The following is an 18,673-nucleotide window of genomic DNA, read 5'->3' on the forward strand; positions in this document are numbered from 1 at the left end:
CAGCAACCCACAATTGCCTCAAAGCTCCTAGTTGCTTCGTTAAATGAACTAATCTTGCCACAGTGCAGTTTAGCCTGGAATGGTTGGTTCTGGCTTTCTGAATGCAAAGCCATTACGACATAGACTTCATGTAGAAGTAAAGTGCAGTTCTATGAATAATTTCATGAATATGAATGGTAATATTGTACCTCTGCCATGATTTGTCAGGATTAAACCAAAAATAAAAAATAAAGAAATTATGGGCATTAATATAAGTTGTTATTGTATTATACAGCGTGGGCAATTCACAAAGCTTTTGTTGATGGAAAACATGTCTAAAGTTGTGATGTACGCATGAAAATTATGCATGGTTCATAAAGGTTAAAAGGAGTGCAACGTACCAGTGTGCGATACATGTGCATAATATAATTTACGTATGAATTTATGGTTGGAAAGTAAATCTGGATTGCGATTGGATAAGTGGACGTACACAGGGGAGTGTCAGAGTGGCAATACATTCAAGGGAAAATTGGTTTATCTCGACAGAGAATTACTTTGTTGTGCATACTTAAATGTTTAGGCGAGCGCTCATTCTGATCAGGACGACTAACTTACACTTGGGTGGATGTGGCCTACCTAGGTAAGACATGCAATGAAGAGCGGCAATCAATCCATTAACTTCGAGATGTGTGGAGGAGGGATTGTACTGTGAGATAAAGGTAATTGCTTACAAGGAAAATGATTATATGTGAAAATATTTGGAAATTTTGCAAGCCCTATCTATGTACAGTGTATGCTCTGTGTACATTACATACATACATAACAAATGGTGGTTTGCATTTCTTCTTATTAACATATTCACACATGGACATATTACATACACCATGTATACTTTCTGTCTGAGTCACTTAGACATGTTCGTAAGTTGGGAAAGCATATAAACCTGCACACACTTGAAAGCATAAAACATACTTTGCAAAGTGTATATATTAACGCCACCTTTTTGTGGATTGCCCCCTTACTTTTTCATGCTGCCTATCCCTTTGCTGTTTAATATTACAGATTTTCAAGTAGCCTATCTCATTAATAATGACCATGCCATTTGTTTCTCTGGAAAATTCTTAAAGCACTTAGAAGATTTTACAATAAATCATTTATAATGAAAAAGGCTTTTCATTCTCTGATAAAATCTTAAATGTCTTAGAAGATTTTATAATAAATAAGGGTAAGACTATTTACCATAGACCTAAAGGCAGGGCCATTTGCACATTAAATTAAAATTGAAATTAAAAGTTTCAAAACCCAGACTATCCAATCTTCAAGTACACGTTCGCCAAAATGTGATTATGCAAAACAAAAACACAAAGTGGGCAAAGGAAAAAATAAATCTATTTCTTAGATGCACTTTTTTTTCTCGTTTCTCCTCCTTTGTGTGGATTTTGATATTCCTTTAGGATGCCGAGTGAGGGTGTTAATGTGACATTAATATTCGTAATATAAAGAAAATAAGCCAATACTTAGGAATTGATGTTTATCATGACAAAATAACATTTTTCAGGAGTGATGTCGTGTGTAAGAAAGGAATACTGTCTTATTCATGAGTTATGTTCAGAAGTCTGCATTAAACCTGTCCCTGGTGATGTGATAGTTCTATCCCTTATTACACGCCAGCCATTAAATTCCCGTCTCTGTCCCTTATAAAATGTAGTGCATTATTTCGAATACAAACTATTGACCTTAAAGATTAAATAGTATTGACCTGTTGTGGTTTTGTAGTTTTTCAGTTCATGCATTAAGGTTTAAGTTTGTCATTGGTTAATGTGAAAGATAAAGATCGCAGTTCTGAATGATTCAGATTTTTTGTTACAAAAATAGTATTTCCTCATTCTCTTGAGGTGTTTTGCCAGTTTCTCTCAACTCCGTGTTAGAGAACTCACAGTCCAACTCCTCGGCTTCTCTTAAAGGATGACATTTTCCTTGGAAAACCTGGATAAGCAAAAGGAATGCTTCCAAGATGTTATTGTTCCACTATTTTCCTGCATAAGTGTGTGCACCTCAACCCTGACAAATACTCCCACGACAGTTTAGTGTATAAATCTTATTGTATTTGAACCTACACCTAACTTCCCAATAAAGAAATAAGAGGACCAGGATGACTGCCTTGGAATTCAGTGAAAACTTGGAACCACATTATGTAGTGTTCCAGCAACAGTAGGTGTTTGAGTTAGAATTTATTAATATTACAGAAGGTGCCACATATGCCTGTGTAACCCTTTCAATAACACAACTCACATTGGCATGATGGCAAGAAGGCAGTGCCTCCTTTGCCTAGGGCTGTGGCCCGGGCAAAAAAGAGATCTCTTCGCTCTGATGCTGTGTTACAGGCGCTTGTACAGAGGTAAGAGATCTGTTGGGAGCCACACAGTGTGCCACTATGAGGTGGTGCGCAGTCATTGTGCCCCCAATGGCACCTCTTGGGTGGGAGAAGAGTGACATTAGCGACCTCAGGCATCTCTCCACAGGCAGGTGCAGTAGCATACTACCACCACTTGCAGGGTTGGGGCAGTGGAGGGGTCCCTGCATTCTCCTTGAGAGTGAAGCCAGTCCACCACCTGTGGTGAAAGGCAGACTGACCGCAGCAAACATCTGGCCCACCTTTCACTAATGTACTATGTGTTGTGCAAACCTACAGGTTTGCCTCTGTACCTGGAACAGTGCATTTGTTGTAATAGGGGGCACTATTTTCATCTGTAACCTACGCACTCAGTTTAAGGTGAGCAATGGTGCCGAATGTACTATGTGTAGTACGGCCTTGGCTTTCTTTGTCACTATGACGGTAAATGAATCAATAAATCATTGCTAAGTCAGTGCTTTTTCTTTAAAAAGCAAAATTACTTTAATACACATCCAAATAATGTTATGCACACAATTATAAATATTTTCAAGATAACCGGTGGAAACTTCTACTGGAATCCCTCCCAAAATTACTTAGAAAAATAACCAGGGTGCAAAAGAAAGGTCACAGTGGGCAACCTACCATTTTAAATCGTGCCCGTAACAATTAGTTATATGATTCCTATTGACGGTTTTGCACCAGTAAGCTATTCTTTTAAATCGATATAACTCCTATTTAGGCCTATAGCAAAACATGCAAGGCTATTCACTATTGAAAGCATAGGCCTAATGACTTTGTCAGAGGTATTCACAGTATGACGCCCACAGCTTTCGACAGTGGATGTTGCATAAATAGCCAGATGCCTGTTGGCTGTATCAAGTCCTGTTTCTATTCACAATATACCAGCCAAGCTTATTAGATTTAACAAGAGCTTTTCATGTGCGCAAAATATGGCCTCCTGTCTTGAACATGCACTTTTCTTTTTTTTACATCAGATGTTCTAATAGCCACTCATGATCCCACAGCACAATGGGTCCCTCTCTCCCAGAGCCTTTACACTAGTTTGCCACAGAGCTAGTGCCCTTCCTCTGAGGGCACCTGCACTTGCAGACCTTGGAGACTTAGCATGCCCCCATGTTTTCCACTGCACAGTGGGTTGACAGGGGTTTTTCACAGTTCAAGGCGTCCCCATAGAAACATTCTGGTGGTGTGCATGTGCCCTGGTCTCTGGCCCCGATTTTCATTTTTTCTATTTTAGTATTTTAATATGGCTGCAGTTTTTGGATTTTTTTAAACATGGGTGATTCTTGTAGTCTGGGTGGTCCGCTCCTCCTGTGGCACCCATGCACTTCACTGCAGGGGCTGTTGAGAAAATCCAGTGGTCACGTGGTCCTGTGGCCTCCTGGCTGCATGCACACTGCTTCCTGGTGCCAGGTGGGGATAGGGTGACGAGACGTCCCGGATGTCATTGGACAGTCCCGGTTTTCCGAGGATGGCCCTGATGTCCTGACGCTATCCGTAATTTTAAACAAATGACCTGGTTTTGGGGACAAAGGTGAATCATCCCGCAAATTGAAATTAAACGTTATTTTCTTGTTAGGTTATGTATCTGTTTTAGTCAGCTGCAGGAGGAGGCCAGCTGCATGCATGCTGCAACAGAGGGGAGACAGTGAGGAGAGGAGGGTGGCCTCACAGTAGAGGTCCTGCCACAGCTACCTGAGGCTATGTAAGCATAGCTTGTAAAGTTGTAGGTGTCTATATATGTATATACATACACATCCGACCAGGGTTGGATTGGGGACACAATTAGGCCCGGGCAGTCAAAAAAAAAGTGGCCACATTCGCAGATTGCAACCTTTCGCAAAACACTGTTTAGTTAGGAGCATGGACCTAATGTTCATAAACATTTGTGGTACTAAAAGTATTTGAAACCTCATAGGGCCTGTAACTTTTGTCAAGACTGGAAACAGAATTACTCCACATTATTCTCTTGGGTGTTCTTGGAATATTTCTCACCCTGAGATTCCTTCAGAGTCCTCTTCATCCTTAGGCCTTTTACACTCACCCATGGCTTTTAGATATGTGCAGTACTTTTGCACTACTTAATAAAGGTCCTGTAGTGTAGTGTTCAGAGACTGGCAAAAGGTGCATCATTATTTTTTTATTTACTTGCACATAGCATCATGCGTAAGTTCTAACAAATGATGCTAGTGTATGAATACAAAAAATATGCATAGTGTCACTTTCCTCACACTTTTATATAGCATAAACTTGACACAGGAGTGTTGGGGAGCTTCACAAGAGCACCAGATAACAATACAGAAGGTCAGATCAATTTGTTGGAGGCTCAGGTGAATTATGTGATTTGCCCAGGATCACAGGATGCTGAGCTGATACTGGGACTTAAACATGGTTTCTCAGTTTCAAAGTCCGCTAAGGCCACAACTTCTCCCTGTTGACTGCAGGAGGATATGGGCCAGGCAAAGAAGAACAGCAGAGACTAATTTATCCCACCCTGTTCCATGGAGGGGAGGGGACAAAACTCAACTGCAAAGTTCCCTCTACCTCTTACCTACCCCCACTACCCAACTCTCAGTTCCTCTCACCTGCCCCAGTCCTCTGCAAAGCAAGTGGTAACTGCTTACCATCGGGAGCTCTGTCTCACCTAGAGAGAGTAGGAGGGGGCATGCTGTGACAGCCGGGGCAGCCCTTTGTCATTCTGCCTATGACAATTACCCGGCTTCCCTGACGTCATTTGACGTATTTACATATAAAAGCTAGTATAACAGGCTTTCCCGTTGTGCACTTGGTGGCGCCAGAGAGGGCCAAAGCAGGTTGCACTGTTTAACAGACCGAAAAACTGGCCCATTAACTGGCCTCAGGTACAGGCCCATCGGCCGATGCCCGATGGGCCGCCTTGCCAATCCGAGGCTGCATCCAACATTGTTTACACTTTACCCTAAGGTCAAGCTTATGCGGCGGCTCGTGTGACAGGCATGGAAACCCCCCATTATAATATTACCAGCATCAGCGTTCCAGGGTACTCGAACACCACACACGTGCCGGTGTTCAATTGCAGGTGACTTTATTCAGGCTGCCATATAAGAATAGCCCAACGCGTTTCAGGGAACTAGTCCCCTTGTTCACGGAACACTATATATATGTATATATATATATATATATATATATATATAATCTCCAATGTACGGCTTTGTTGATTATCTTGGCCGCAATGTGGCACGCCACAACAGGGGAGCGGCCCCCTGTATTTACTGAGTTGTTCCTCCTGCTCCGAGTTCCTTTTCGAGGTCCCCTCACAAGGAACAGTCGTGGCCACAGGGTATTTGCTCAGGTGAAGCTTTTATTGATTGCTCTCCCTACTTGTCCACTTCAGCTGAGCATGGAAGGTGACAGCTGGTGCCCCTTGATGCCATGGGGTTTCCCTTCTCAAAGGGCATGAAAATATAGTTTTGGAAGCTCCCCAGTGGCAGGATCTTCCCTTTCCACTTTTAGTGCCCACCACAAAGTGAAGTAAATTTAAGGCTGGCTCAATGATTCCTTGGGAGGAATCAACACCTGATGGGCTCCAGAGGGTGACCCAAAGCGTCGTGCTTGGGCATTTATTTTCGAGCCCGTGCATCGTAACTCCTTAAACTACCGGAAGATTATTTTCAATCTTCGGAAATCTGCGCATTAGTGTACTGCCATGAATTAAAAAATATAATAAGTGTATCAGAAGCCTCCTGACATTCAGTATATAAGTTTTGTTCCACAGTTAAACGTTTTTTTAAACCGATGCCAACAAAAACTGGGAAGTTTTACTAAAAAAAAAAAAAAAAAACTAATGCTAGTGATATTTGGTTACATTGAAAGTTTCAAGGTTGAGACACGAGTCATAATATAGTTTTCTCAAGGCTGTAGCACTGTGTCTTCGCCTTTCAATGTAGCAAAGCTACCACATTACAGAGATATTATGAAATACCCGCACGTTTGAAATAATATTATATTATATTCAAAACATTTTTGTTACTGGCCGTGTCCTGTAAGTTACTACTCACGAAAAATGTGTCTGTAAACTTCACTCTTAATATCAATGCTATCTTAAATCTGTGCTGCTGATAGTTCAATTGATAGTTTGCAAAATATATGTAAATATTAATGTAATGCATATGTGTATTCATCAATTTGTTTTTATGCTCTCTTAAACAGATACTAATTTTGTCTTGGGTAATGCCCAGATAGTGGATTGGCCAATCGTGTACAGCAATGATGGATTTTGCAAGCTATCGGGATATCATAGGGCGGAAGTTATGCAAAAAAGTAGCACATGCAGGTTTGTTTCAACATGGATTCTCTCAGTCATGAATGTTAAAGTAATTCCATCGAATGTGATCGGAGCTCATGCTTAGTGGTAATTTACTCCCCGTCTCAAGGCCATGCTAGGTCTGAACCACAGAATTGTATCATATGATACAGACATCTAGTTGCAGATTCCTTACCTTAGAATTTCCCCAGGTGTCGGTCTGGAGATTTTTCTTGAGCAGTACCCCTGTACGCCGTTAGGTGGCTTTGATCGGCTCTGCGTCAGTTGTCGGCATCATCGAGGCCGGATATGACATCACGGGTCCAATATAGGTGTCCCCCTGGTGCACTGATGTCAGTTCTGTGCCAACCAGGACTGATCTGAAGAAAGAGCAACACCTCAGTCACTTTTTGACTGGTCTTTTTCGACTTTATGTTGAAGTTTTTTGAGTAATCTTGCTCCTGGTGCATTGAGGGATGCCTTCTTGCAAGACCAGGTTCAGGCCCTGCGGGTCCTGTCATCAGGCGATGTCTGTGACGGATCTGCACCTCGTCTGCCTTTGGTGTTTTGAGCATGACAACTCGTGCTTCAAGTGCTGGGCCATGCATCCGAAGGCTTTGAGGGAGTGATCCTTAAACCTCATGGTGGCAAGGCACTCAACTCCATGTAAGTCCCGATCTTGGTCAAGAGAAGGTCTCTGGATTAATCGTGGAGCCCCCCCTCTTCGTCGTCCCACTCCAAGTCCTTGGGACAATTGAGTAAGTTGAGGCACAAGAAAAAGTCGAAGAAGACCAAGCGTTCTTCGAATTCACCCTGTCCGTCGGCTGATGAGACAAGGAAATGGGAGCATCATTACTTTAGGCCTCCATCTGTGGAGCACACGTTTGGGCTGACTGCACCTCCCCGAATTTCCAGGAGCCGGAGCGACCCTTGCCGAACTCCAAGAGTTTTATGAGGCCAAGCTCCTCATTTTTGGGCATCCCAACTCCGTTGGATCACCTTCAGGATCCGTGGAGTCAGAAGGGGCCCCTTCAGGTTCTGCGCTGGCAGCTCTGGCCTCGGCTCTAAGGGGCATCCAAGGACCATTCCTGGATCCGGACCAGTGTCAGTCATACCACCTCAACCTTCCCCAACACTGGTCCTGACACAGACGCCCCGGCGCTGCCCTTGCCCCCTCATGGTGCCAGCCCCTTCCTCATTGCCGACTCCGACATGGAGCCAGATGGGCATTGTACGCTGCTTACTCTGGCGTCAGCAGGGCCCTTGCCCCCATGTTGGATCCTGAGCCTTATTCTTATGGGCTAGGTTACAGTGAGAAATGAGAGGGGACGCTGGACCCTTTGGAATACCAGCACCAAGATACCACGGAATGGTGTATGGACCTGGGTGAAGCCAGCAAACTGGATACCTCCCCAGATACTGACATGCTCTCTCCCCCTACCGTGGATACAGAGGAGGGGGCTTCATATTCAGTGGTGGTGCAGAGAGTGGCTCAGGTCCTGGACCTTGAGCTTTCTTCAGAGGCAGTGAGGACTAACCTCCTGTCATGGGTGCTTCAGCATCGGGCTTCGTCCTCTGAACCCTTGCTTCCCTTTAATGAAGCCCTTACGGATGTCCTACTGGGTACCTGTTCCAAACCCAGCACATGAACAGGACAATTGCCCATTGCCATCACCTTGCACCGGGTGACCCAGGTTTCCTGACGCAACACCCCATACCTGAGAGCTTGATTATTTAAGCCTCCACCTCCCAGGGCATGTTTCCTTCTGCATACCAGATTAGGGAATCCAAGAGGCTGGACGCACTTGAGAAGATGATGTTTTCTTTCACCAGCCTGGCTTTGAAGTCCGTGAACACTGCATTCCTTTTGGGCTGTTATTCCCACACATGGTGAGATACAGTTGTGCAAGTTCTGCCACAAGTCCTGGAGGAGGTCCAGGCTGCACTTTCCCAAGCAGTTGCTGATAGGAGAGATGCAACAAAGTTCACGATCCGATGTGGACTGGGCATGACCAACTCACTGGGCAGGGTGGTTTCATCGATAGTGGCCCTGAGCACCACACCTGATTGAGTACGTAGGGCTTTTCAGGGGATGTCCAAGCTAATCTTATGGATATACCCTTTGATTGCACACGTTTCTTCAGAGAAAAAACAGACTCGCTGCTCGAGCGCTTCAAGGATTCTCGTGCTACGGCCAGGCCCTTGGACCTTGTGGCTGCCCCTTACCCCCCAGTCTGCTTTTTGCCCCTTCCTGCCTCCATGCAGCACATGCTGCCCAGCCTCTGCATGGCCAGGGGCGTGTGATCCATTGTATTCATGGATCAGGGTGCCAGTCATCTGGCCAGTCCGCCCCTCCCCCCCCAGCTGCAGCCAAACCTTCCTAGTCTGACGATTCCCCACCAGGACCAGTCGAAGGCAGGATCTGCCATTCCCTACTGTGCTGGCAGTCCATCACGTCAGACAGGTGAGTTTTGCAGATAGTTCAAAGGGGCTACTCCCTCCCCTTTGAGACTATCCTTCCATCCATGCCACAATCCTGTGAGTGATTGTGGAGGATCAAGTGGCACTTCTCCGCGAGGAAAGTATCTCTCTCTTGGCCAAGGGAGCCATAGAGAGGGTCCGTTTACCTGAAGTATGTTGTGGTTGTTATTCTCACTACTTTCTGGTGCCCAAAAATGACAAGGGCCTCTGCCCTATCCTAGACCTTCGGCCCCTCAATCCTTTTCTCAAGAAGAAGTTCAAAATGCTCACTGTGTTTCAGGTGATGGTAGTATTGGGCTTGCAGGATGTGTATTTCCATAACCCATCCTGCCTGCCCACAGAGGTTACTTGATGTTCATGGTAGGCCACAAGCATTTTCTGTTCACCGTGCTCCCTTTTGGCCTTACCAGCGCCCCTCAGGTGTTCACCAAGGTGATGGCCGCAGCTCATCTGTGCATATTGGGGGTTCCTGTCTAAACCCTATCTCGATGACTGGCTGTTGAAGGGAGTCTCACCCTAAGCCTCCAGACTACGGCTGACCTCCTGCATTCACTGGGGTTGACTACAAACGTGCTGAAGTCACACATGACTCCCTCTCAGATGCTCCATTTCATCGAAGCTGTTCTGAACACAGTGCAAATTCGGCTTATCCTCCCAAATGTGGAGTCCAGAATGTTCAGGTTATGATACTAATGTTTCAGCCTCTATCCTGGATTTCGATGAGAATGACTCTGAGGCTATTGGCCCTCCTGGCCTCCTGCATCCTTCTGGTGAAACATGCCAGGTGGCATATGCCAGCTCTGCAGTGGGACCTAAAGTTCCAGTGGGTGCAGAATCGGAGGATTCAAACCGGCTAACAAACCGCAATTGGGCCAGAGGCAGAACCCTGTCCCTTCCCCAACAAGATCTGACAGTATGGACAGATGCGTCACTCCTGTGATGGGGTGGCCACCTGGGAGAGGCAGAGATCAGAGGCATCTAGTCTCTGGCGGAGTCTGGACTCCACAACAACCTGTTGGAGTTCGTGGTGATCAGACTAGCATTGAAAGCATTTCTTCCCCCTCTCAAAGGGAAGGTAGTGCAGGTGTTCACGGACAAGACCACTGCCCTTTGGTACTGCAACAAGCAGGGCGGGGTTGGTTCGTAGACCGTGTGTCAAATGGCTCTCTGTCTCTGGATACGGCTAGACAAAAGGGGATTTCCCAAGTGGTTCAACATCTGGTGGGCTGTCTGAACGTCAGAGTGTACAAACTCACCTGACAATGCTTGGTCCATCGCGAATGGCTCAAGGTCTCTTTCAGCAGTGGGGAGAGCCTTGGTTAGATCTTTTTGTTTCCACAGAGAATGATCAATGTCAACAATATTGAGCATTGTAATTTCCAAGGTGGCAATCGCTCAGCAAAAGTTTTCATCTCAAGTGGGACTCAGGCCTCCTGTTCGCCTTTCTGCCCATACCACTTCTGCCCAGAGTTCTCAATAAGATCAAGAACAACCGGGCCCAAGTAATCCTTGTGGCTCTGCACTGGGCACAAAGAGTGTGGTATTCTGAGCTACTGAGCATGGCCATCGATCCTCCGATCAGACTGCCCCTTCAGGAGGATCTTCTGTTGCAGCAGTAGGGGAAGGTTCTCCACCCAAACCTGTCCAGTATCTGCCTTCTTGCTTGGAGATAGAACGGCGGTAGTTGACAGCTTTTGACCTTCTGCCCAAAGTCTATAATGTAATCTTGTCAGCCAGGCGTTCCTCCACCAAAACGGTATGCGCCTGTCACTGGAAGAAATTTGTGGCATGTTGCACAGACAAGTCTGTTGACCCCCTTTCTGCCCTCTTTCTGAGGTTTCGTTGTTTATCCTTTCTCTGGCCCAGCATGGCTCTGCTATGGGCACTCAAAAGTTATCTATCTGCCATTTCTGTTTTTTTTGTGGTTGCCTGATCCACCTTCATTGTTCAAATCTCCTATTGTATATAGGTTCCTCAAAGGCCTTACTCATGTTTCCTCCATCTCCATACATTATGCCTCAATGTGACTTTAATTTGGTTTTGACATTTCTGATGTGTGCACCTTAAAAGCCTCTCCACAATTGTCCTCTCGGGCCTCTCACTTTAAAAACAGCCTTCCTTGTGGCCATGACATCTACCCACAGGGTGAGTGAGCTGCAGGTTTGTCCTTTAAGCCGCTCTATCTTTCCTTCTATCCAGGAAAAGTGGTGCTTTGCACTCCATCACCTCCTTTCATGAAGGCCAAACCATCACCTTGCCTACTTTTTATACACCCCCACATCCTTCTAAGTAATAGGAGAGAATACACTGCCTGGACCCCAAAACAGCATTGGGGTTCTACCTCGAGCATACCAAAGAATTCCAGGTGGATGATCAAAGCCGTCATTATGACTTCAGCGGTCTTTCCTAAGACCGCCGAAGCCACGGGTGGTCTTCTGACCACCATATTGCAAGTACTGAAGGATTTCTGCCACTATTTGGGTGGAAATCCTCCAGTAGTCGTGCTGGCAGTCGGAGGCGCAGAGGCAGTTCCCCAACTGGCCCAGCCCCGTCTAAAGAACTCCGCACGCCGTATTACGACCTGTAATATGGCCTGCGGTGTCCTGATGGCGTGGGCTGCCCGCGGTGGAAGCACCTGTTCCCTTTCCATGGCGGACTACCTCTTGACGGACAAGGTAAGTCGATCGTCCAACAAGGGAGGGGGTGGGAGGGTGGGGGTGTTGTGTGTGAGTGGGTGTTGTCTGCGTGTGTGAATGTAAGTGTGTATGCGTGTGTGAATGTAAGTGTGTGCATGGGTGTTTGCGTATTCGAATGCGTGTGTGTATGGGTGTGAGTGAATGCGTGTATGTATTTGTGTGAGTAAATGCGTGTATGTATGCGTGTGGGCAAATGAGTGTATGTATGCGTGTGAGTCAATGTGTGTATGTAAGTGTTGGAGAATGAGTGTATGTGGGGTGCGTGTGGGTGTGTGTATGTATGTGGGGAGGGCGGTGCTGTTATGGAAGGGGGATAGGGGGAGAGGGGTGCTGTTATGGAAGGGGGGCTATTAAAATTGCAGGGGAGTTGGGAAAGTCATCTGTCGGCATCAGAAAAGAAATTTCCTGTCACCAGTAGCCTTTCTGTCAGGATTTTTGTGGTAGTGCTACCGCCGCGGAAACCGTGGCGGAAAGGAGACTCGTGATACCGCCGGCCGTCTTCAGTGGACTGCTGGGTCAGAGATGCTGATCTCCGGCCCGGCTGTCCAACCGCCCTGGCGGTACCAGCAGGGATGTGGCAGTTTGGCAGAGGCAGTCTTCACCACCAGCCCGTCTGCAGTGAGACCGCCACTGTGGCCCTGGCAGTCTTCGGACCCCAGGAGTCATAATGAGGGCCCAAGTCTTTATTGCTTGTGTGGGTGCCAAAAAAGGTTGGGGAGAAGAGAACCATCTCTAGATGGGTTGTAATCTGCATTAAAATGTGCTATGCACTAGCTAAGAAGGAACCCCCTGAGGTTTTGTGTGCTCATTCTACCAGAGCTAAAGCTGGGACCACTGCGTTAGCATGAAGAGTTCCAGTCCTTGACATCTGTCAGGTAGCAACATGGGCATCTGTGCGCACGTTAACCGAACACTACTGCTTGGACAGCCGGGTTTGCAGGGAGAGACACTTTGCCTATTCGGTCCTGCAGGACTTTTTAGTATGATCTTAGTTCGCAGACCCACCTATGGGGATGATATTGCTTGGGTATCTATTCTAGGGTAAGGAATCTGCAACTAGATAGCTCTATCAGATGGACAGGTTACTTTCCTTCGATATATCTGGTATAGACAATCTGGTTGCAGATTCCTTACCGACCCACCCATCCTCCCTGTTCTAAGAACTGATTTCTAGGGTCAGAGTCTTCCATTCAGGGCCTTGGTTTTGATGCACCAGTGGTCAGTGTACTTCATGGCTCTGTGCTTCTGGCGTGGACAGTTGTGAAAACAAAGCGATGTCAGCGCACCGGGGTGGTGCCTAAATAGGACCCGCAACATCATAGCCGGCGTGGGTGACACATCCGCCAGACATGGTGCCTAACGGAACCTAACGGTGCGCAGGGGTACTGCTCGAGAAAAATCTCTGGATCCAGAATGACACCTGGGGAAATTCTAAGATAAGGCATCTGCAGCTAGATATTGCCTCTACCAGATAAGGCATTACTGAAGGTAAGTATATTGTCCAGAAATGTGATTATTCATGATGGAGATGAATTATGTTGCATGGATCACTCCCTGTCTGCTTCATTCATTTCCCTATGCCACCCTCATAATAGAATCCACAAGCCGCATTTGTTGGACTGGTGCAAAATGTAATAATATAGGAAATGGTGCAAACAGATTTAGAACATATGAAATTTGTCTCATAAATCATTTAAGTGAGTTCATGATAAATCATGAAGGAAACAGTTTTATACTACTTTGTGGTGGGTTTGCAACCCAAAATGAGGCCAATAGATTTTGTCTTGGACCTGGCTAAATTTTTTAAGTTTAGAACACGTATTTGTTGTATTCCTTATCATTTAAAAATACCACAATTTGAGAATTAAATTTTCTCTGTTTTTGCCCTGGTCTAAATATTTGCAAAATATGCACTGAAGCAACCCCTTTGCCATGCCTCATTAGCAGGAAATAGTGCAAACACACTTGCTCCATTTCTGGGTTAGTGCCAAGCTTATTTACTATGTTTCTCAATCTTCAGCGTGTTGTTGGTTGCTTCTGTCAACCTACAGGTATAGGTTTAAGCCCACTACTCCCTCCTTTCCCCACCTTAAAAAATGGATCACGTCTTCTCGCTGTCAAACCACTGCATCTTGTTTGCAGCATGGATCCTCACCTTGGGGTGCAATTTAGCCTTAAGGCAATGAGTAGCACTTCTGACAGCTCAACACATACTTTATGCTGTTGTCCATCGTGAAACAAAAAACTTAATTTATTTGTATGGGCTGGCTCTTGTCCCTCCCTACTCAATTACAGTACTCTCAGCAGCTCCTCCTTACTCCAAATACACTAATATTCTTTAGTGGAGAACATACCCCCTCTTACTCTAAATACACTAATATTCTTTAGTGGAGAGCTTACCCCCCCCATGTACTGCCCCCACAGCAGAGCATAGTTAAACTCACAGACCTCCAGACATAGAGAAGCTAGGAAACTCGCAAGTCCGCTCTCAGATAAAAGTACAAGTTCCACATAATAGGACTTAGGATGCGGACCTCCACAGAACCCTCCACCCCTCCTAAAACCCCATGGTCTCAACTCCTTCTCCATCACGCTTCCTCTCAGTCTTTCCCCCAGAGTGGCAAAAAATCTCAAACACAAACTGATTAAACAACACCCCGAACTGCTCATCGCTGACATCTATTTCAATGCTTCCAAAGGCCTAAAAAGAACTGACCTCATTTTCTACACTACAAGTCCTACGACATGGAATACATTCCTAACTAAATACCTTCACATTACCAAATCCATCAACATCATGTATGGTTGCAAACTTACTATCTCTAACTCGCCCACGTTCCAGGGCAATGCCCCCACTACCATCTTCAGAAACTGAGCTATCATGACACAGGCTAATGATGCCAACCTACGCTTTTTTGAATCCATATTCCCTACACTTAAAAGAGCCATATCACAGTCACAAACCTCTCTCTCCTCAAGCCCCCCCACAGATCTCCACACAGAATAAAACAATCACGAGTCATACCACAAACTCCACTCCCCTCCTGCACAGCTCACTGTGCCCTACCCCTGCCGGTAATGAATCCAGCAGACCTGGCTGCCCACCTGTCTACACCACCACACCTTTCTCACATAATATGATCTACTCACTCACCAACATACTAGCCCAGCCGTTCAGCCCTGAATTCCTACACAAATCCCATCCCCCTACTCTACAAACCCTCGATCTCCATCCCTGCATACAAACCTCTTCCCCTGCCTCACCTCTCAGGAGGCCAACAGAGAGGCTTATGCTCCCAACTCCTTCTACCTACCCTCCACCAGTATGCTAATGTCCTCAGTTCTAAGGGGCCCACATTACTCTCCCCATAGCCCCTTGTTAAAAATAAAGGCCCTAAAGGCCTCCCTAACCACACTACAGCTGATATTTCGACTCTCATTCCCACCTCAGAAGAACACCCTCAGACTCAGGTTCATCATACCTCCTACAATGTGAAGCGAAACACGCATACTCCCCCATTAAATCAGAAGCCTAAGCTAAGTGACTATTCTCCTGGAAAACCAACTAGAGATGGTAATACAGGGTATCGACAATATCACAAGGAACCTAAACCCATATCCAAATCTTACACTTACTGACACCAACACACTACGCCTTTGAAGTGCCAAGCCACAACCAGTCGGCTGGACCACAACGCCTCTCAACTTCAAAGTTCAGAGACCTAAAAGAACAAGTGCATCTATGTTGCTGAGCGAGGCGGAGAAGCTAGCCAAATTGTACAACTGGGAAGCTTCTAAAATCAACCCCTCATCTAGGATCCAGGTTATCATGGGTCTAGGATGAAACCATGCACCATTGAGCTTGACCAGGTCTCCAGCACACCCCTTCAGTATCCCCCTGACCCCGACACTCACACACTAAGAACGGAGGTCAAACCAAATGCATGCTCATAAACGGCAGGTCTGCAACCAAGCATGCAACGGAACTAGCAGTTGCCATCCTGAACCACAACATTGACATTGCTTTCATCACAAAAACCTGGCTAAATGAATTCTCACAGCCGATCATGGACACACTAGTCCCACTGGGATTTTCAATCATCAAAAAAGACAGGAAGGACCACCACAGTGGAGGCATCACTATTATTCACAAGAACAACATCAACGTAGGGGTAAAAGACACTTTGAACTACAACTCATTTGAATATCTCAGTGGCTCCATGAGGATGAAAGATAGCATTAATATGATCTGTCACCTGCTCTACCATCTGCCTGGCAACACTATCTCCTTTGGTGAACACCTTGCAGATCTGATAAAACACTGCTCACTCTCATGTACCAATATCATCATCCTAGGGGACCTCAACCTCCATTGGGAGGATGAAAGCAATACTCTAATCCAATACTTAAATGACCTCTTATGCAGTAAGGCCTCGCCAAGCTCTGCAAATGTCAAACCCACAACAAAGGCTCAACCCTGGATGCTATAATAGCTTGAGAAGAAACACTAAAGATCGACAACATCCTCCCTGTCAACTGGTCAGATCCTCACATTATTTTATTCCATATCAACAAAGCTTTACAACACCCAACTCACATGCAAAAATCCCTCCAATTGACAAGAAACATAAGACAAATTTCCATAGCAGTCCTAGAAAAAAGAGATCATTTCCTCCCCCTTCATCTCATAACCTCTCAACAGCCAAACTCACCACCCACTACAACTCAACAGTGTCCTCCATACTGGACCAAGTAGCCCCTATGAAGTTGAAAAAGGTGAGAAACACACCCTCTAGAGTTTGGTTAAAAAAAGATCTAAACACTGAACGAAGGCAGCTGAGAGTGGTAAAAAAATTTGGAGATTGAACCCATCCACAACCCACCTTGAGCAACTCCGGAGAGAATGCAGAACCTACAAAAAACACATCATGAAAGAAAAAAACACATTCTTCCGCAATGTTCTAGATAGGGCCAGAAACTGCCCCTAAGAACTTTTCAATAGCATCAAACATCCAATCGCACTAAATAAACATTCAGACCTCCAAGGAATGGTGTGATAACTTTGACAACTTCTTCAGCAACAAAATCGCAAAGATTGAGCTCTCCTTTGAAACTCACAATCTGTCAACCACTGAGAACCTACCTCCCAGAAGGGAAAACAACAATCCCCTCTCTCTCTCTACGGCCTCCCTACCAATGATCTCTCCACTTGTCAACAGCGGGTGTTATCTTATACAAGAGCCTACGGCAACTCCTACAAGCTGGAAGGTTTTCAACCCACTCTCCGAGGCGGACGTCTCTGCTCTGCTGGCTACGTTCAAAACATCCTCCCACCTGGCAGACCCCTTCCCAGCCTCCCTGTCGAAAAAACTCAACCATGCTCTAGCCCCTATCTGGACTAAGATTATTAAAAGTTCCCCGTGGACTGGCGTGGTACCAGACTGCCTCAAGCTCGGTCAAGGCACGCCACTGCTTAAAAAACCCGGGAGCAGACTTGAACGACCTTAACTTTAGACTCGTCTCTAATCTACCCTTCCTTGCCAAAACTCTAGAGAGATGTGTTCTCTCTTAACTAAACCAACACATAGACAACAGCAACCTCCTGGACCCCCTTCTATTGGGATTTAGAAAAGGATGCAGCACAGAAACAGCAAATCTGAACATAGTGGATGACCTTCACAAATCCCTAGATACAGACCAATTTTGCTTGCTCATTCTCCTAGATCTACCAGTGGCCTTCAACACAGTCAATCTCACGCTTCTCCTGGATACCCTCCGAAAAAGGACTGCTGTGCAAGGAGTGATCCTATGCTGGTTCTCATCTTTTTTACAGGACCTCTCTCAACAAATAAAAATAAACAACATGACCTCTGACACAACAGCAATCACCTGAGGTGTTCCACAAGGTTCTGTCCTCTTGCCTACACTATTCAATATCTACACGGATCCCCTTACCATCATTCTCAATCAAGCTAACTTCCCCTTCCATCTATACGCAGAGCTCTATATGGAAATCTCCTCAATAGAGGACGTACACTGGCTAAATGCCACCCTCAAAGAAGTACAACTATGGCTATTCTGCAACCACCTAAAACTCAACCAAGATAAGACAGAAATTCTTCTCATATCAACGACAGAGCAGTTTCCCCAGATGCAAGAATGGATAAAATCCATAGATGCTCTTAAATGCAATCTTACCCCAGCAGATTCTGTCAAGTCTCTAGAAATCACACTGGACACCAATTTGACTATGAAGGAACATATAAAGAATAGAGTGAAGAATGCTTCCTACAACCTGAAACTGCTGAGCAAAATTAAAACCATTAATTCGCCAGATGACCTAAACAAATGCCACACAAGCGCTGGTGCTGTCCAGGTTAGACTACGAGAGAGCCATCCTCACTGGCACGGGAAGATTCCTTCTTGCACCTATGAGATCTACTCTCAATGCTGTGGCCAGTATGGCCCGAGGAATCAGAAAATATGACCACATTGCAACTGCCCTGAAACCAGCATACCTCGCCTCTAAACTAAAAAAGGCAGGACAGACAAGAAAATTTATAAACTCAAACACCCTACTCCTCATTCCGCCCTAAGCTCACAAAGAAAAACCCCAGACATGCTCCTTTACAAGCAGTGCCCCTAAAATCTGGAACTCCATTTCAGTACATATCAGTTCAACTCCCTCTTTCCAGATCTTGAAGAAGCAGCTAAAAGACCTCCTCCTTAACCAACATCTTATCTTACAAGTCATCCATCACCCACTTCGATTTTTCCACCTAACTCCTGTTAACACTCCAGTATTTGTGATTCAGGGAA

General features: G+C 45.6%; 1 protein-coding gene across 1 annotated transcript in view; it reads left to right on the forward strand.

Moving 5' to 3' along the window:
* KCNH1 (potassium voltage-gated channel subfamily H member 1) overlaps positions 1-18,673 on the forward strand; it is an 849,123-nt gene that overhangs the window by 108,635 nt on the left and 721,815 nt on the right. The window contains exon 2 of the mRNA XM_069236535.1: positions 6,584-6,707. Coding sequence (XP_069092636.1) covers positions 6,584-6,707 — 124 coding nt within the window. The remainder of the gene's footprint in view (positions 1-6,583; positions 6,708-18,673) is intronic.

Source organism: Pleurodeles waltl, chromosome 5 (genome assembly GCF_031143425.1).
Source record: "Pleurodeles waltl isolate 20211129_DDA chromosome 5, aPleWal1.hap1.20221129, whole genome shotgun sequence".
In the NCBI taxonomy this organism is placed as follows: Eukaryota; Metazoa; Chordata; class Amphibia; order Caudata; family Salamandridae; genus Pleurodeles; species Pleurodeles waltl.